Source organism: Electrophorus electricus, chromosome 20 (assembly GCF_041902795.1).
Source record: "Electrophorus electricus isolate QZ-2024a chromosome 20, ASM4190279v1, whole genome shotgun sequence".
NCBI lineage: Eukaryota > Metazoa > Chordata > Actinopteri > Gymnotiformes > Gymnotidae > Electrophorus > Electrophorus electricus.
The window spans coordinates 2,949,101-2,970,000 of NC_137516.1; the positions used below are offsets into that span (position 1 = coordinate 2,949,101).

General features: G+C 45.5%; 1 protein-coding gene across 2 annotated transcripts in view; it reads left to right on the plus strand.

Annotated features, from left to right (window-relative positions):
- Positions 1-1,247: 1,247 nt before the first annotated feature.
- Positions 1,248-20,900, plus strand: part of pebp4 (phosphatidylethanolamine binding protein 4) — a 69,036-nt gene continuing 49,383 nt past the window's right edge. For both annotated transcript variants that reach the window (XM_027011170.3, XM_027011172.3), the window contains exons 1-2: positions 1,248-1,367; positions 1,794-1,920. In XM_027011170.3, coding sequence (XP_026866971.2) covers positions 1,252-1,367; positions 1,794-1,920 — 243 coding nt within the window. In that variant the 5' untranslated portion in view covers positions 1,248-1,251. The remainder of the gene's footprint in view (positions 1,368-1,793; positions 1,921-20,900) is intronic.

Consider the following 20,900-nt stretch of genomic DNA (forward strand, 5'->3'; position numbering starts at 1 on the left):
CTCCAGAGGGTGTGGTGGCGTGCGCTGCTCTCGAGCAGTCCTCCAGAACCGTCTCGCGCACCTGACCCAGATGACCTGAGGCTTAAGAACAGAGTCCCGTGACGAAGAGGAAACGAAACAATAGCACACATCCAGACCTGTATCGGTAACTGGGTTAACGTGGGAATTAACTAACTGTGGCAGCGGGAAAAGTGTGCACGCAAAAAGTGATTTACCACCAAACGAACGGATAAGTGCTCAGCAAACTGCTTGCACGTCTCATGAAGAACCTGTCTGAAACCTCGCTTACTGCACTGAAACGTTGACAGTCTCCATATACTCACCTGGAATCTTCCTCGGATTCGTAAAATACATTTGCTGATCCTTACTAACACGCATAACCCTTACAGACAGCGAGCAGGTTGTCTATGTATTTGTGAAATATTTTTTAAAACAATGTAATTTTTTTTTTCTTTTTCACTGATGCGACCTCTGTGCTTCGGGCCTAATACATTTACTACACATGACTTTGCATCTGCTAACTCAAGATAACTTATCCAGCAATGCAGGTTAATACCGCATAAAACAAATTCCTGTCAAAAATGCGCTACACTGCATAAACAATGTTGCTTAAAAGTTTGCTCATCTTTGCAACGCGGGTTTCTATCAGTGGGGGTAAGTGAAGAGAAACGAAATTGTTCTGGAGGCAACAGTTGGGTTTCAGATTGTCTGCATGACAAAAACGTCTAGAACGCTATCTGCACGAGCTGTATGATGCCACGGTTCTAACTCGAGACAGGCCTCGCGCTGGCACGCCAAACCCAACATATCGCCAATGATTGACACGTATTACGACCAGTCGGATTAGGCGCAAATATGCCTAGCCAATAAACGGGAATGGGTCGTGTCGGGTGAAGGCCTAGTTTCCCAAATTAAACACTGTAATATGATATATTAGTTCAGTGGCTCACCTGTCATTCGACGGACCAGTTTGTTCTGGGAAGTCCGGCTCTTACACACGTTCGTGAATTTCCAGGTAAACTACTTTTAACAGCTAGAAAAGTACGATATTTTTAATATTCTGTGTCCACTGCCACGGTTTAAACTATATGTCAAGTGTAGGTAGATAATATTAAAAAAAAAAAAAAAGAAAAGAAAAAAAAAGCTTGGTTTGAAAGAAACAACGAAATAAAACAGTGTTTGGGAGAATTCCTCCATGCAGTATAGTTTATATTCACCATTTGCACTGCCTCTTGCTTTAGTCCTGTTGAGATGAATTCGTCGACCATATGCCTTCTTGCGCTCGCGTGCATCCTCGGCACACACCAAAACGTCAGAGGAACAACGACCCGCGAGGAGCTGAGCCTTGAGGACAAAGACTTTTGCAAGTAAGGTTTATATAATACAGGTTACCCAGCAAAACAAGCACCTTCCTTGAGTTTAGATGGCATAGGCCTGTGCTAACAGTGAATCTCTCTTAAATGTCCACAGATGGGTGAGGTTAGATATTCGGGCATGTAGGCTTTCCAGTTCCGCCTCGTGTCTTTGTAGGATGTGTAGGATTCCCTCAAAGAACTGAGTCATGGGTGCTAGCGGGTCCCACTCCAAACCCACTCACCATGCTTACCGATTCCCAAGCTCACTCTCTGCCAGCTAGTCCTGCGACCGTTTCCATATGTTCTGCCTGTCCTGGCTTCCCCATGCACAATGACGGCTGACCTACTGTGTCGAGATTTATGGCTGAAGTCGCCTGAAAAAAACGTGACGGCGGCCGGTCGCGAGGTCTATGAAGTGATGATGTCTTTCTCTGTTAGCGGAGGGTTGGAGTTACGCTATCCTGGTCTGGACATAAGCTCCTGCTTGGTCATCCCCAAAGACGTCAGAGAGAGGATCAGTATGGAATGGGCAGCACCTGATGTGCAGCTCACGAGCGCTGACCAGGTAAGACGAGGCCGCTCCAGATGCGCACGCGGACACGAGCTTTGTGTGGTACTTGTTGTTTTTACCTGGTTGGGCTTTGAGGATATATCTGAATACGTCTCAGACGCAAAAAAAAAAAAAAAAAAAAAAAAAAAAAAAGTTCTATAGAAAGGCGCGCCTAAAGTTTTTTGAAATATAAGAATGATAAATTAAAAAAGGAATCCGTACCTGGTTATATCATAATCTGTCCAGAAGGTGGCACGAGTACTCCATTACTCGTGCAATTGAACCCTGCACATCTTGCAGGGCCTTGGAGATCTTCAACCGACGAGTGCATGTTTTCAGCTTGTGTTCAGTTCTGTCACATAAAAGCGAGTCCTGGTACTTATAATGACATTCTAATTAAAATTGTATTAATTATCATTAATTTATGAGATTTAAACATATAGCTATGGTAATTAGGATTTTTGTGATCTCTGATTTTTCCTTGTGGACTTTAATTTCGGATAATACTGTATGGAATTTTATTCATGATTTTTGAAAGTTGTTAAATCTAAATAGCAATATGCTTAAATGCCATATACATTTCAACAGAGTCTATGCATTTGGATTTTTTAAAATTATTATTCTATTGAATTATTTATATACAAGACACAAAGGTATGGGAAATCATACAGACTTCTTGCTGATGAAATTCACATACCTTGTTGACCCCACTCCCGGTCGATTCACAACCTTTTTATTCAAGATTACTAAGAAATGTTTGAAGACAGTTTTGCCAGATCTTGGATCCGTGAACACATATCATTTAAAGCTAAATAGGCAAAGCCAGCAGCTTTAAGTGCTTTTAAGTCACACTGTTATTAATTATTGGGTTCATTTTCCAAGTCGTGCGGCAAATGGATGGTCATGTCCGAGTCTGCACCGCGCGCGCTGCGTGCTGTGGCGAGCTAGTGCTCGCTCACGAAAGCGCTTGCCCCTAGTGGCAAAATCAAACACAACGTAATGTCTTTTAAAACATTAAACAAATAGGAATATAAAAGAAATAGAAAAATGCATAAAAAGATCAGTGTCTCCAAAGGCTTTAATTTGAGTTTGTGATCACGTGGGAACCTTTACATGCAAATGTGGGGGGGGGGGGGGGGGGGGTTGCAAGGATGGTGTTTACAGGTGATGCGCGCTGTAGCACGAGGTAGGCCTGTCCAAAAAATGCATGAATTTAATGGCCTCGTGCCAGAGCGTCTCGAGCGAGTCGCTTCCCCTGCACGCGTCTGGAGCGTCACCGCGTCTCGCGCAGGTTTGTCTGTGTGCAGCACTTCTTACGCCCCGGTGTCCAAACAGCAATGTGGAAAACAAACGCTGCGAAACGTTTCCAGTTCCGCAACATGCAGAGCTCAAATGGCGTCCGACAGGAGATGATATAAAGCTCCGGCCGGGCCATTTTAATATTTAACGGCTCCATCAGACGGGCCTTTTCACACCGGTGCGGGACAATAAGTTGAACGGCGCGGGAAATGTCGCGTACTCATCGTCGGATAAATCATGGACGCTGCTTGTTTTGGTCACCAGTTCAGCCTGTAGTAAACTTTAAAAAAAAATGAAAATAACCTTTTTTTAGTAGAGAACTGTAAAAGTGCCGCACTGTACCTATAAATCGAAACTAAAAGTGAAAGCCATATAAGTTTTAGAAGCTAGTTTATAAATTCCGTAGCTAAGCAGTCTGGCTTGAAGATGATCTATCGCCCTAATGTCCCCTAAACCGCAACTGATGTATGGCCGTATTATCCGTTATGCTGCCCTACATGAGTGTCTTTTATTGCTGGACTTGGTGTCAGACAGCAAAACGGATTACGCGTTAGATTAAATCAATACCAACTTTATTTAGCGGGCTTTGAAACCCGATTCACTGCCCTTGTCCCCGCGCTTGTGCCTGACTCTTATGAAAACATACGGTAGCTGGAGGACTGCCACGCGGCCGCGCGCGAGCTTTGCAGTCAGCCTGCAAAGCTCTCCGGTCTGCGGTAGGTCTCTCTCTCTCCCTCCCTGTTGTTCCTCGTCTTTTTCAGTCCTCCACCCTCTGAACCCTTCCAACTGGCACTTGGTCACTACGGAAACGAGAGGCCAAGTGGCCGTGCAGCGGTCACTGGCCCGCCGCTTTGCCCCCACGGCGACACCCACCTCATTACCCTGCCGAAGGCATGCTGGGTAATTGAAGCGGAGTGGAATGGGCAGTGGTCCAGCGTGTCCGCCTCTCGATGGGCTTTCATTAGCCAAAACAAAAGCAAAGAGCCACGCTAAACAACAGATTTCCCTCTCAGCTCTCGAAGTAATGGCTGAACCCTCCACATGACATGAACCTGATTTTCACTTGATTTTCTGAGAGAGCTTTTATGATATTGTGATGCGCTTGGAAATCACAATAGTGCCATCAAAGTAATGGGTTTCACTGTCCACCTTATACAGCTCCCCATTACTGTACATTGGCTCTAATCTGCGTGATATGTTTAGATGATAACAGCGTGAAATTGCGTTAGTGTCTATGCACGCCGGACCAGCTCGCGTTTTAATTGCTGCCTACGTTTATTGGTCCGTTATTGAACGTGTTGAATGCGCGTCGTGCTATTATTTGACTTGGGAGCAGCTGGGTGGGGTGACGTTTTAGGATGTGGAGAATCGCACAGCAAGGGGTATGGGGTATGCGTCGTTGGGGCACGTTGGTCCACGCATGCTGTTTGCCAATCCTGAACGTACTCCACCTAACGTTCCTCCCCGTTCCCGTCGGACCGGCAACAAATTCTTCGAACCGCGTGCCGGGGACCTTTTGAAGTTACAGCGAGAAGCCAAACTGAGGTTTAAAAGGTTGCGGAACACTGGCGTGGTTTAATAAAAACCTGGCGTGGTTTGGCGGGAAGTCGGCTCTTGTTGGTTTTTAGAAATTATCGTAAGAAAATGAACTGAATCTATATAAAGAGGTCTCTCTGAAAAGAGCAGGTAGCAGGTGTCCTCTCCGTGACGGGCTGGTGTCCTGTGGCTCACAGTGGCAGACGATTTGGATCTCACACTGGGAGCAAATCGCTGACTGATTTTCGCTCTTCTAATTGACGGAACGTGAACGCGGCGAAGGATAATAAAAAAGGAGGTAGCGCAGAGAGCGAGGCTTGGGGCCTGGTGGCAGAGGGCAGACAGGACGGGTGGAGCTGCCATCCTGACTCGGGCAGCGTGGACTTTCAGCAAGTGTCTGGAGTCTCAGACTACCTGGGAATTGTTTGTTTAACAGGCTCTGTCGATGACTAATGAATTAACATTTGGTGAGAACATGGTAGGATAATACTGTCGAAGAAAACCAGTTCTGAATCTCAAAAAAAGTCAGATTGAGCAAGCGCATTGAGTCTGTGAGTCTGTATTTTATTTTTAGACACAGAGCTTTATTAATGGTTCCATGGTTACAGTACTTTCTCATCATTTCACTGAAAGAATTTTAGCCTAATGTATAATTAGGCAAAAATTTGACTGAATAAGTGTTTCGGCTGGACTGGATGTACAAAAAATCCTTGCAGATCCTTGCAGGAAATTCATGTCTCATTCAACCATAGGTGGTGGAGAGCAGGATCTGAAGACTGCAGTATGGTTTAAGCACTGCTTGTCAATGCTATGTGGTTCTTTCCAAGTTAACGACAGTCTCAACTCTACTTCAGAGGTAATAAGGCACTCCAGCAGTAACAATTTTTTTAAAAGCAATTCGAAGTCAGATATTCACAATCCACCATTTAATGACTGTCAAGCAAATAGGTAGTTGTATATTCGCGGCAAGGAATGATATGCCTTTTTTTTCTGGAATATTCTTTCATTTCCATTGCGTAACATGTGCAGCTGGGGCCAGTTTCTCGTATAAAGGCCTGTGTCACTTCATGTATTTATTACATGTCAAACAGGTAAAGCACAGTTATTTGCCAAAAATGTCAGTTATTCTTTAACATTTTGTTATATCTGAGTGGACACTGTGCTTGGCGAACTATTTAAATATCTCCAGCTTTCGGCGTTCCATCACCTGCCGTCTCTTTCATGCCGTTTAACCCTTGAGCTGTAACTTCTGAGAAGCATTGGTAAACCCTTTTGTAAAATCCCTTACATTGGGTGGTGTGAACTCTCGCAGGTTCAGTTGTATGCCAGAAAAACAATAGTAAATGGTGTGTGTGTGTGTGTGTGTGTGTGTGTGTGTGTGTGTGTGGAGTTCTGAACAGGCTGGATAAAGCGTTAAATCCTTGTTAAAATCTCTTGGTTTGTCTCTTGCAATGATACCACATGTTCTCAGTTTGGAGAACAGATAATTGGCAGCATACTGTGTACCAACACTTGTGGTGTTCCACCAGTGCCATGTTTCAGATCCTCAAATATCTTTGACGCATGAGAATAATAAAAATGACTTTTGTCAGTTGGCCCTTTTTCTCACATTGGTTATATAGACATTTTGGGTTTTTTTGTTCAAAATGGTGACAACAAGCATATGTGCACCATTTTAGTGCATTCAGAGGCACTAAGAGTGATGACCAGTCGTGCGACCCAGGAACATTTGCGCACAGCGTGCGGGAAGGGTGCCGAGAACGCGCGCGGGAAGGAACATGCACGAGACGGCTTTTATCCCGCGTCTCTGTCGCACTTTCTGACTTTGCGTCAGGAGAAGATGGTTTCCTAGCAATAGAGTCTCTCTGTCCATCTGTCTCTCTGTCTGTCTGTCTCTGTCTGTCTGTCTCACCTCCATGGTAGTTGCCACAAGCGTTGCAGTAGTTCCCGTCTCGCGTCCAGGCTCACCTGTGCAGCGGGGCGGTGCCCTGCCGGACTGTAGGGCGAGCAGAACCTGCAGAGGTTGCGGGAAGGATGCTTGTGTAACAGAAACGCGACTGCGTGCTGCGCTGAAATGTTTGTTTACTGCGGGCGCCCACCGCCACCTTATAGCTGACTGTGAATTCACAGCCCTCTGACTCTGTGATGTGAATCACAGAGCGATCGGCCACGTCCTCGCAGCCTTTGTGTTTGTGATTAGCCTTCAGAAATTTGTTGTTCTGTGTCTGTTTGTATGGCCATATGGATGTTTGTTGGTTTGGTTTTCTTTATTCTTTTATGTGCATAATCAAAGTGACATGGACTAGCATCGATTAGACCCTCGTCTTAAAAGAATAATAATAATAATAATAATAATAAATGTAGATGGAAATTAGACCTTAAAGTGGGGTTTACTGCTGAACATTTCCCAGTGTTAGTTCAGGACTTGGAATACTTGAATAGTGTCTGATTTTTGTAAATTAACCGTGCCGGAGGGCACATGTTCCAATTTGAAGAGTATTGCTGGAGGTGAACAGAAATGTGTAAATAATATACCAAATCAGAAACGGACACCTGGATGAGCCAGTGCCGGAATGTTCTCAGGAACCTTGTGTAGGTAAGGGCACCGGAACAGAACCTGCTCTACGGCTGCACTGTACAGCAGTTTCTCAAATATTATTCTACAGATTGCAACTGTGATGTGTTAAACCACATTACAGACCAGTTGGTTGTTTGGGTCACGCAAATCTGATTCATTAAATTAATCACAGAACATTTCTCAGAAACGTCTGACCTTTGTCGTGATGCCTGAAGCGCACGAAAAAATATGTGTATTGCAGGAATATTGTAACTAGATGGGCTGGTCAGGAGCTGATGGACACCGGCATTGGTTAACATTTGGAAAATGCAGTGAGGGATCCTCGCGTTACCGCGCACGCAAAGAACGGGCCAGTCCGACTGGCTTTAAGACGGAGCGTTACCCTGCAGCCAGAAGCTACCGGCTCTGCTCTGGTCCAGGATCACAGCATCCACAGCGAGTTGCCTCCATGTTTATTATGAAACACACACAAACTCGCAGTTTGTATGATGTGGAACTGTGATTGCTGGTACAAATCAGTTCCCTGCTGAAAGCGCGGCTCCGATGTGCCAGCCTTTAGAAGTGTCAGAACTCGAGAGCTCTGAGCTGGGGGTTTTTTCCCCTCTACCCTCTCATCCTCTCCAGTTCTGCTTGATCGCACTATACAACATGACGCTGCCTTTAAGTGAAATCGTGTTAACTTTTTTTGGGCGCCGGTCCCTCAGGGCTGTTGAAAGCGTTCCTCTGGCTTCCGAGTTTCTGAAAACCTCGGCGGCTCAAGCAGGAAGTTCTGTTGTTTTATTTGGAGCTTAGACGAGATGAGTGCGATGTTTTTAAACCTCATTACCGTGATTAGAGCTGCCTGGATGTGATCTCCTGAGCATGCTTACCGCGTTGGTAATAACTGCTCCCTCTCTCTCCCTCTCTCTCTTTCTCCCTCTCTCTCTCCCTCTCTCTCTCTCTCTGTGTGTGTGTGTGTGTGTGTGTGTGTGTGTGAATGATTTTGTATGCTCTGCTTAAACCTGCGTGGGGGCGTACGGAGAGCGGATTTGAATGTGAGGACCCCCCCCCCCCCAACCGCAGTTTTTCTTTTCCGTTTTGGTGAATCTCTGCATTCTTCTCTCTCTCTCTTTTTCTCGCCCGCACTGCCTGTGATGAGGACGGGGCGGCATCTTCATCGCTAAGCCTGGCAGTGCCCACGGCTGCTAGTCGTCTCTGCGCAGCGCTGCCCGCTCACCCACGCCAGCCTTGGCACTGGCACGGTGTAGCACCGCGCTATCTGCCATCCGAGGGTGGGGTTCCTTTCCGGAAGACCCTGCGTGTCTTTCCCAGGGAAAGCCCACACGTCCACCCATGCAGGATTCCTGAAGGGTCTTTTGCTGTCGGCCCTCCCGAAAACAATAGAGGAAGAAAGCAGGATTTGAGGAGAAGGAATGGAGGTTGTTTGATTATTTAAAATAGTTTTTTTTTTTGTCTTTTTGGGAGGCCTGTCCTCAGTTTGTCATTGTGGTGGGGGTGGTTGGGCTGAACATGGAGAAATTACGAGTGATCTTTTAGAGCAAACAATGGAAATGCGTGATTTACTAGGAGAGGTCGGCACCGGGGATCTACAGGCCTGCGTGTACCAGGAGGCCTGAAGGTGTTCGTGAGCCAAGCCGTGCGTCCTGTGCTTCAGCTCCTCTGAGATCAGGCTTGTGAATGAAGTACGTTATGTGACGTCTGTCTGATAGTAAATCTGCTGTCAGTGGGCGGGTGTTTTTCCCACATGCTGGATTACAGGAGCTCATTTAGGAGAGAGTCATAGATTCTGTCTTTTCTCGCTCTAACCTCCCTGTTTCTAATAACTGTGTGACGCTCACCCTGCGCCCCATTTGTTCCGGCTTCGTTATTCTCCCAGCCGCCTCCAAACCTGCCGAAACCCGGCGCACCACTTGCTAGAGGTGCACAATTGATTATTAATTGTTGCAGAAATACCCGTCCCCAACGGCGCCCACTGTTTGCGGATTCCTGAGGCATAGGAACATAGGAACCGAGTATTTGCTGCAGTTTGTTCGCTGCGAAAATGGGCTCGCCTTACCGAGTCCCCCCAGTGCACTCCAGCCCCCCTCCCCCAAACCCCACTGACCGAATTGCGAGTGGGGTCACCAGGAAAGCTGGAGCCACACTGAGGTTCCTCGTACCAGTAACATTTGAACTTTTGCCCTCTATCACCAGTTCCCTTTTCACATCTCTCCTTCCCTGGAGCTCTCCCGCCGTTGCCCATCTTCTGACCTCCTCCTTTGCGTCCCTGCTGTCCATCATCTCGTATGATCTCCTTCCCATAAGCCCCAGAGTTCTAAAGGTTCACGTTGGACAGTTGAGTCTCGCTGGGCTTTTTCTGTCTCCTGGTTCATTTTACTGATTAATGTTAATTGCACCTGGTGGCTTGAGCTAATTAGCAAAGCCAGCCAACCGGAGCAAAATCTGGAGGGTGATTCTTACTTTCTGGACCTAAAACATGAATTGTTCTGAAAAAACACTCATAAAAAACCTAGCAGTGGGGGCTGCTGAGTGGTGGGTTGTTTTTAATACGTTCAAATATAATCGCAAAAGGTATGATATGGAATAAGTCGAGGGGCGGGGTTATCAAAGAAGTGCCAGCCAACGAAGTGAGTGCAACACTAATATACTGTTAATGATTTGAAAAAATCAACCCCACTTCATTGTATATCCTTTCCCAAAGCCCTCTTGAATTATAGTGGTCTTTATTTCATTAGCATTAGCAGCTTGTCACCAGCATGGAGGGATGACAGTTGACGAGGCCAGCTTGACCAAGCAAACGCTGCACAGCTTTGCTTGCCGTTTTATTTTTCAAATGCATTGGCAGACATTTTCTCTGACCTTAAAGCGTGTTGGTAATTCCTTCCTGTCCTCGACATCAGAGTGCACGTTGTTTCTTGTCTGAAATGTTTTGATGCCTCTTTTTGTTTGTCCTTTCTTGCTTTCGCTAGCATTCACTTGCTGACCATGCTGCCAGTCTGAAACGGAGCTATGTGATAGATTTTATTAGACAGAGAGCCATTTACAGGAAGGCACAGCAGGGCAAGTTGAGAGTGTGCACGCAGTCAGAGTGACTCTCTACCCGGTCGAACCGAGACTATGTGGCCAGAGTTATTTTATTTTGGGTGAGTGCCGTCAGAATTACGATTCTGTTGGACTCTGGTACGCATTCCCATGCTTTATGGACTAATGAAATTAATTGTAGGTGAACAGATTTGTGGGAGGTAGACCTGCTGGATGGTCTGACTGCTTGGGCAAGGCTGAACCAGGATGCAAAGGTAGCTGCTAACCTCTAGGAAACACGGGTAGAAGAAAAAGCGAAAGTACAGTTATTAGGTTTAATTACTGAGGTTTGTTTCATGTTTATTTAATGTATTATAATTTTGTGTTCCTCAAGGAAATTTGCACAAAACTGCACTCTTGGCTCAATTTAATTACAGCTTCTGATTTTGTTGTTTCGCCAGAAGGAAGCAATTGTACGCAAAACAGGAGAGTGCTTCATGCACACTTGAGCAATCATGAAATTTTATGATGGTGTAACTCAGACTTATTGTAAAACAATAGTGTGTGAACCGTATTAAAAATGTATGCCCACTCAATTTAAAATCCGTGGTGTGCCGTGTCCGATTACATTCACGTGAATACTTGCCATATTGAATGAGATTTCCTCTATAACAACCAATTCTTCCACGCAATTTGAACCTAAAGCTGTACTTTCTAATATCTACTGTACTTCTCCTTGGTTATTACCAGCAGCCGAGACTAATGAGGGAGACAGTACGACTACTGAGAGCGCAGAAAGACTATAACCTGTACTTAACCTCTCTGTCTTTGTCAACATCAGCTCAGACCTCATCAGAGTGAACACGCTGCTTTAGGTCTTCAGGCACTTCGAGACTGAAGGGCGCTTCGAAGTTCGGGGAAGCAATATTCCGTTTGCACGGAAATATGCCTTTGCTACTGTGGATGTGAGGATAAACATACAGAAATTAAATTTCTATTTATACGGGGCCTGGGAAGTGTCGGGCGCTTGCTGGAGGATCGCTTCGGCGTGGAGTATGCGGAGCCAGGCTCAGGCTGCCTTAGTAATTAACACTTGCGTTAACTGGAGATGATGGCTCATATCTGGCAGAACTGTTGCTGAAATGAGGACAAAATGTCACCCGGCTTCAAGCTGTTTGGGGGGGTTCTGCCCAATCCGCTTTTAAAAGAGTTTTCTTGTGTCCACAGGCGAGCATGCCTCCAGTCTGCTGCCGCCTCTGATACTGGCGCGCTGTCACGTCCCCGGGGCTTTGTCCGAACGGACGTCCCCGGGGCTTTATCATAGTGGATTGCTCTGTTGTCTGAAAATTGATGTTTCATTCTGACACTTTGATGTCATGCCTTGTTATTAACAGGTTATAAAGGGTTATGGAATCTTTCCTTTCCTATTTGGAGTGTTTTGAGTGGCTCCGTCTCCCGTTCCTCTGGTCTCTGATTCACCTGCCTCCGTGAACCCTGGGAGATCTCCTGGCTCTTTACGGCTCCCTGGCCCTCGTGTGCTGTCATCATTTTTGTGGCTCTGGCATTGATATTGTTATTCTGCATAAATGAAGCGAGTGGGGGGCAGTAGGAAGTGATCACAAAGAGAGATTTGGCAGAGCAGTAGTTTTGTGGGTGCAGTTTTTTGACAGGACAATATGTTTTAATTAGCCATGTGTAATCATATTGCTAGAACACATTATTTATCTGGTCCAAGTATGAGAGATTGTAGTCAGTCTCATGCTGATGTGAAAGGTTTCCTTGGCCGTATTTCCCAACAGCGTATTTTTCCGCTAATGAGAATTAAAGAAAGATTTGCACAACTTTTGACACCAAAGTTTATAAAGTTTATATATATATATATATATATATATTTTTTTATCTGCGATTTTAACCAGTCCCCACTGTTATGTTCACCAAGGGAACCCTGTCTCGACAGGCCGCCGAATGAGACTACAGGTCGTCTGTCCGCCGCTCGTCATCAACAAGTTACTCGAGTGTCGGCTCAGAGACGCGGCGTCAAACTCGTCGCGTTTGTCTTCGAGTGTGGCCGAGATGCGTGCGTGGAGCCGTCTTGCCTTAGTTTTTTTTTTTATATATATATATATATATATATATAAAAACGAACTCCAATTGATTTCGACTGCCTTTGTTCCCTGTAGAGAATGTGGTCCGTGATAAGACGGAGCAGTCATCGTGTCCTCGTCATCTCTCTGATCCCGCAAAGCGTTGGGAAGGTTATGCAAATCATTCCTTAATCCCTTCGTGTTATTCTGTTCCATTTCTCTTTCCTGTTTTTCACGCTTGCACATTTCCAGCACGGCATCATCGTCATGAGACTTCTCCAGTGCCCCCTTCCCAGCAGCCGTTACCAGTGGACTGCTTTGCAAAATAAATCTTAGGTTGAGACCTGCTGAGTGAACCACTGTTTTTTGCCCAAAGAAAATTCAATCAATAAAAATAGCTTTTATTAAGTTTATTTGAGCCTCATAAATTGCTAAACCTTCTAGGTTACAGGAGCCAGAAATTATGGACGTTGCCCCTATTTCTGAAGATCTTCAGACCTGCACGTGCAGCCAGTTTGGGAAGAGGACGGCAAAAGTTCTTCAGTGCACGTCCATCGCCTTTTAAGGCCACTTTGCCAAAAGACGAGGAAGAGAGGCAGGCCTAATTCCGGACGGGAAGGGTGAAGATAGCAGACTGGGACTCTGCTCTGGCGAGAGCTTTTCTCTTGTCTCAAGGCTTGGAAACAAGTGGGACGATCTTACATCCAAGAAGCTTAAAACGCAAAATCCTGAATAAGCCTTAATTTCTCTCAGCCAATCTCGTCGCGTTTCAGTGGGTTTGCGTCGATCATCCGAAACTGACTCACGTATACCCGTCCCCTCCCCTCGCCAAAACAAAAACACTAAAGGTTTATGTGGCTTAAAAAAAAAATGTATCTAGACATTTATCCACTTTAATCTTCTTAACATATTAAAGTCATTTGCATTAGCCTGAAGTGAGCGAGGTGCTCTACTGTTTCTCTTCCCCCACAATGCACCGGGGCTTGGAACGCCGCGTGGACATTCTGTGTCTCAGACGAGAGGACCAGTGGGCAGAAGTCTGTACTTTCCCTATGCTCAAGCTCTCGGTGTACCTGCCTAAGAGGGTTTGGGGTTTGTTTGTTTGTTGTTTGTTGGTTGGGGTTGCATTGCCTGTGAAGCTGCTCCCTAACTGTTGCACCACTGGTGTGCCCATGCTGGTATTTCTCCAGGGTTGCAAAATGTAAACATCCCCAAGATTTCAGGAATGTTGATAAGGTTGGATAAAGACACTAGGATGTATTTTAGATTTTCAAAGTTGCACGAGGCCTAATTCTTGATTAATCGGGGACATGAAAGCACCGTTCCGAGCCCAGTAATCATTATATATGTGTCTGTAGCTGCAGAACTGGCTGATGGTACTGAGAGTTTGCAGTTATTTTTATCCCTTTTTGCAAATATTTGGATGCATAAATAGCGGATTTGTCTAATGTCAAAACATTTTGCTTGCAAAACAAGAGTGGGCCTTATGTGCAGACACTAGCATGCCTAACCATTCACAAGCAGTCATTACTAATGCGGTCTGATGTTAACACTGCACTGATATGGCTGTTTCGATCTTAAATATTGATATTGATATTGATATTGCTTCCTCCCTTGTACGGGTAACAGGAGATGCGTCATTCTTCCATTATCGCTTTTGCTTTATTTTTCTTTCTTCTAACAAGATTACACTGGAAATTACAGTACTTGTCTTGTGTCTGATATTCTACGTATCCATGCGCAGACAGATTTGCCACCTACTCGCCGAACTCTGGCAGAAAATCTTTCGCATGTGAAAACCGTTGTTTCAAAATGGGAAACCAAAGCTCAGCCCTGTACAGTGAATGTATGTTAATGAGTCACACCGTAGTTAGCTCTGTCCCATATTCTCATTAGTATGAGCCAACAGCATTATTAAAATGTTTGGATTTTGCATTGAGACACGCTGACACCTTTTTTTGTGTAATGTTATTGACCTCCTTTAAAAGTGGACCCCTAAGATTAACCGATGAAACTGCACCTAGCAAATATTCGTCATCCTCATGGTTGCCTTGGGGCGTTGTTCCACATATAAACTCTTTCTAAACACTTTAACTTCTGCATACTTCATCATAGAAAAAGTTTCCCTATGTAGATATGAAGCACGAGATTACAGTCTGCACCCTCTGACAAAAGGAGAGGACTTTTGTAAACTATCATTTGTAAACTAATAAAATGTTTTGAACGGGTTTTTTTGGAGGTGAATGACTGTGAGAACCAAACAGAATTTGGTCTAAACGTAGTGCATACACATGATCCAGTAGACCGCTCGTTATCAAGCAGCTTTGGGCTGATCTGTAAGGTCAGCGACGGACAAACACATCACCAAGTTTAGCCTGCAATAAATAAAGTGGCAGCATGTTGTAATCTGGCCCAATTAGTCACTTTTAAATTAACAAGTTAGTGGTACAGTACACACTAAATGAGTAACAGATCCAGAACTGAGCAGAAGCTCTTATCTATACAGATCACCCTGTAAAAACTCATATAGGGTTTTTTTCACTAATCAGAATACAGTAGATTTGCCAGAAATGAATACATTTATTTGCATAAATACATATGCATATAAATACATGTATTTTTATATATGCACCACCATTAAAATGAATGATAATTGTTTATCATTTCATTATAGCAATTCAGTGACAATAAAATCATAGATGTTGCTGTGCAAGACCTCTCAGTCCCACATGCAGTAAGGGTGTGCTCCTAGTCTATCACCCGCAGTGAACTGGGTTTTTAAAAATATGAATATGTAAGTAAGGACTGGTGTGAAATTTGTAAAGCTCATAATATTCCCCTCAGGCTTGTGCTGTTGTACAGTTCTGACTGAGGGTGCATTTATAAGGCGTCTTTGCTACTTCAACAACATGCCACCCCCCACCCCCAACCAACTTCAAAAGTTTCCTTCAATTTTTGGGAACATTTTGCAATTTTACCCTGATTGCAGTGGCAGAAGCATATTGGTGGAGGTGTTTGTTTATTTTTTATTTTTTATATCCCCGAAGCCCTCCGGAACGGCGCACATTTTGAGCTGAAGTAGCAGAAGGGAGCTCTCAGCCAAGAACATCTTTAACTACGCTTCTGTTTCTTAATCTCGCGCTGTGTCTCACTGCTTGATGTGCTCAAAACAAACTTCATCACCCGACGGTAAGGCTCCGTCCTGACACCGCTCTAAACCGAATCGACTGGCTAAGGGTGCGAAAATACCTTTCCTTTTTTCCAACCTCTCCTGCCAAAAACACGGGGGCTCTGATTCTGATCGGTTTTGGCTTTGTTGGGGTCTCTTTTGTCCAAGTCTGAGTCGCTCCAGGTCCCTCCTCAAGAGGCAGCGGGCGACTCGACTCGACAGTGGTGTGAGGCAGAGGAGAAAGACGGCTTTCTGTGTGTTCGGGAATGTGGATCTCTTCCGTAAAATCCTAATTGTGCCTTGAAGGGCCGCGAGTATGCGGGGTATCTCGGCTCAGCGCGGCTCAACAGGATTTGTGCTTCTCCGTGTGCATCTCGAGCATTTTTCCCTTTCAGCCTGAGATGCGGATGTAACCCTTTCACAGTGCGAGACGCAGAGTGCCTGCGTTTGCCGCTAGGCTGATCCCGGCTCTCCGCGGCTTTCTGTGGAGCACATTCAGTCTTTTAAAAAACACACATTTTTTCCTTATTCCCTGAGAAAAATGGCTGGGGTTATTGTCCCGTAACTTGCCTTGACAGACAAGCAGGTCCCAGATGTTTCGGAGAATGCAGGGAGTTTATGAACCTCAGGCATTTGCGGAGACCTTCAGAAAGAAAGTGAGACATTAGAGAGATTTGAGAAATCTATGCAGAGGAATGAAAAAATGGTGGCACTGCTAAAATAGATGCTAGTTAGTTGAAATGTAGTCGGTGTCAATAAGTCATATAATTGACCCGAAGCTGTTGCATAGACCTCAGAAAGAAACCTTGGATGAGCTCGAGAAGCAAACAGCCAATTTTGCTATAGTAGCGCTTTAAGCTTCAATAATGTATCACCAGTAGGTGTGTGCTCCCATAGACAGCCCTCCTGTAAAGCATTTTGTATATGTAAATCCGAGTTATAGCTGCTATCAGCCCATTGCCTCTGAGGTCCCCTGTGCACGTGGGAAGCTGAAGGTGTCAGGTGCAGGATGACACTGCCGTCAAAGTGACATATGTGCGTCACGAATAGGACTGTGTGTATGTATGTATGTATGTATGTATGTATATGTGTATATATATATATATATATATAAAGACCTGGAATCGTCTTCAGATTTTTATATACATAAAAAATGATGTCTTACAGATCTGAAAATAATTTGTATAAATTATTGTCAAGCTTAATGTCTAAGCCGTAAGATATGTGTGTGTATATAAGGACTCGCGTCTTTACCCTGTATATACATGGTATAATTTCTGGCCTTCATGGCCTGTGACCTATTCCCCACGGCAGAAGCACACACAGCTCCCTTTAAGCCAGAGTAAGACCATCTGTGGTAGACGGGGTAAGACGTGGACGGTTATAGCATCCATCCACACGCACGGCTCTAGGGACTGATTCCCCTACGCATGTCCTCTGTGGAGTATGTGTCGACACGCAGCCGCGGCGGAGGTTGGGTCTGGGTGCGCTTCCTGACCTGTGGGACTCTGCTTCAGGGTGTGGCCTGGTGTCTCAGGATTGTTTGCGGTGTCTTTATCAGAGCGGTGGACAGAGAGGGCGTCTGGCTACAGTGAAAAGGACAAACCCAGTGACCATAAAATCTGCACACGTACTGATAACACTCACCATGACATCATTACCGCCAGACCACACAATGAGATCTATATATATAACCATATATCTCTATCTATAAATATAACCATATATCTCTATCTATATATATAACCATATATCTCCTCTTATCCACTCCTTTGCTGCCCACTTGTTTTCTATAGTTCTTTCTCTACTGTGCTGTTTTTCTAATCTGTCCTATTTTATGTCTCTCTCTCTCACACACACACTCACACACACACGCACACGCACACGCCCATGGAATAAAGCTTCTGTTACAGCATTTGTTCTCTGGGTACAGATTTTGCTAACTCCTTTACGACGCATTAATTGCACATCAGTATTGAACGGGCGTGTGCATCGCCGTCCAGGCTGCGCTCCTCAAAATAGCGCCCTTCTTCTCAGCCTCCTAGGAAGCCATGTTTCACAGGCTGGTATAAATGTATGCATTATATGTTCTGCGAGCCTCCATCTGTTCCTGCCTTGGTCTTGGCTGAGGCGAACTGCGAACGCTGGTGTTTCTGACGTCTCGACTCAGGCCGGCTCTCGGCGAGACGCGGAGGGCTCCCTGACGCTCGCGCTCGGCGACCGGCGAGGCGCCGTTCGTCAGACGGGTGGCTGGCGCGAGCGGCGCAGACCGCCTTCATCTGCTCGGTGGCTAACGTCGACGCACGCCCCGGCGGAACCTCCGCCGCACGCGGGCGGGCCAAAGATGCCGGAGCGTTTCCAGGAAAAAGGGAAGCATTTTTCCCCGAAACCTTGGCCATTATGGCTGAGCTTTGAGATGTTCTGAGGTTTCCATTGCAGTGGCACAACCAATCACTCCGACCTTTTGAACCAGATATTCAGTTCCCACTCATTTACTAAACATCCCACAAACTACATTCTGTTTGTCCGTCAATTATCAATAACATTTTTATTTGGTCAGCGTGTCAGTGACAGGGCATTTTTTTGTTTTGTTTGGTGTCCACCACGCCGTCAGCGTAATCTTCCCACACGAGAAGAGGTGCAGGGAGGATGGAACCGTGGATTCTTTTTTATGACACTAGCATAATCACACGCCACCCTGCAGTAGCCATAATTAATCGTGCCGGAGAGAGGAGAAGCGTGGTGCTCTGCGCTGATACATGCAGTGCCTGTGAATTCTGGCGTTAGCTTTAGCGGCTCCGCCGGGCTAGCGCGAGAGGTGTCATAATCAGCTTGGGAGATTTTTCTCTGCGCCGAGGAAGGCTCTGCAATCTGTGTGCCCGATGCATGCTACCGGCCGTGCCGAGCTGAGTCGCCCCTTCTTCTGTTCATGCCCCTCCGTGTCGACCTGTTGTGGTAACAGGGGCCTACTGCTTTGGCGTGGTTCCTTTGCGAGCGATCCATAGGCCATAGATCTTCAGTGCCATTGAGGTGTCTTTGGTGCCGTTTCCCTGTTTGTCCACGAGGCGCGGCCGACTGCGGGCACCGTTGCAGCAGATTTAAACGTCCACGGAACAGTTAGAACCGCCGCCACATGCTGTCGGAACTACCAGCCTTGTGCAAAAAACCAAAAACCAAACAGTAGCGTCACATGTTCACATGTCGGCCTGCTAATACACTGTGACAAGGGAGAGGGACCCTGATACCTTCCGTTAACGAGAACACCGCTTATGCCCTCATGGGGCGCCTGGGTATGGGTCACGTAGCCAAATCCCAACCACAGCTTTGGGGTGCTCATCTGCAGTGGTGAACCCTGCTTGGACCACGTTCACCCTGGGGGAGTTGTTAGGGTGAGTCATGTGACAGCAACACCAGGAAAACCAAACGAACTCCTGTGGCAAACGCTGCCAGCCAACTAGCTGTAAACGTGTTCCTCAAAGCTAGCTAGGAACTAGTGCACATTAGAGGAGAGCTCTCCTAAACTTGATCCCTTCGTGTAAGTAGATACAACATTGTTCCTCGTTGTGACAGCAGGGCATACACATGTGTTTTCAGAGCTGAAATACTCATCAGCCTTTTGCTTTCCAGTTGTTCCGGTGATAATGGACAAAGACTTCCTCGGTGGTCCTATTTGCTTGGTGGTTTAGCAAAGGTCCATTTCCTGTAGCTGAGTCATAATTACCACATAATAAAGAGCAGGTGTAAGCACGTGTGTTGCACAGAAGCATGTTGTAAAGCATAACATACGACTGAGTAAAGGGTTGTGCAATTACACACTCGTGCACACCCACAAAGCTAATATTGGAAAGCAAGTATGATTCTGAAATGGAAATAGAGTACATGTGATCACTGAGTTTAACAGTTTGCCACTGTTAGCATCTACGAGCCACACGCTGAAAGTCGGTTGATTGCGTTGCCTCGTTCACCTCCTTTGGTATTGGCAAGTGCGAAGTTCACTTTTTCCTTGCAGGATTTGGGCACTTTTGAAGACCACAAGCTATTTCAGATGTTACCGACTGCTTTACCAAAGACTGCCGATTGCTTGAGCTTAATTTGGACAATTTATTACGACCATTTGCGCGATGGCATGAAACGTGCGTGCAAAAGTGCGACGCCCACGTTTTGACAGCGCCTAGATTGTCCATGTGAACATACTGTACAAGACTCTGATCTACTCTCTGTAACCCCGTATTATCGAAAACAAAAAGTGTTGCCGTGGTAACCACATATAGCTGCCTGAAGTCAAACAAAATCCCATTTTCAGTGTGTTTATATTTAGTATACCCCTCTGGAGAGGGGCTGTGTATCAGATGCTTTTCATAGACCTGGTTTAATTGTCTTTAGGCAGTTTTTTTTACTGTGAAATTTAATCTTTCTTCATATTCTATTACTTTCAGAAAGTGGCAGTGAAATGCGCTGCTTTAATGTGCGTGTGTGCGCGCGCGCGTGTCTGTGTGTGTGTGTGTGTGTGTGTGTGTGTGTGTGTGTGTGTGTGTGTGTGTGTGTGTGCGCGCGCGCGCGCGCGCTTTACCACAGATACTTGGCAGTGTCCGCGCACTGACTGCTTGGCAGTGCTGAGATTTAACATGCTTATCAGGGAGTCTCTGTTCTCTTACATATATTATCTGCCTGTGTCGATCATTCAGCGTATCCAAGTTGTCGCGTCTCAATCTACCACTGAAACGCACTCCATCTGTGCAGTGCGCCTTTTTGTAACACACTCTGTAATGCCAGATTTATCCCATCCCGATATTCAAGTGGTTTCATCTTAAACAAATCGCGGCCGCTTCCACTGCGTGTCTGCTCATCACACCTTGTCGTCCGGTTTCGTTTTTCTGCGCGATCTTTGAGGGACCCCTTGAAAGAATTTGCGGGAGATTTGTTTCGTTGTTTGTTTTTTTTCTTGATGATATTTGAGGAATCCCTTAATAGAATTTTGGTTCTTGTTTGTTTCTGTGTTTCTTTCTTTTCGTGCGCATGTGTGCATGCATGTGTGGGCATCCGTGTGTAATGCCAGCCTGGGGACACACACTTCAGCGTTTTCTGTAGATTTTTTGACTTGTCTTACACATGATGTTTTAAGCATTCAACGACTAGAATGTTGTGTGCAGTGGGAGTACCAGGGGCCCTGGGAGTCACCAGAATAAGGTGGAGCCTGGCAATAGTTTCCATTAAGCATAGAACAATGGTGTATTGGTGCCTAATATCTACTATTACTGCTAATACTACTACTACTACTACTACTACTAAATAATAATAATAATAATAA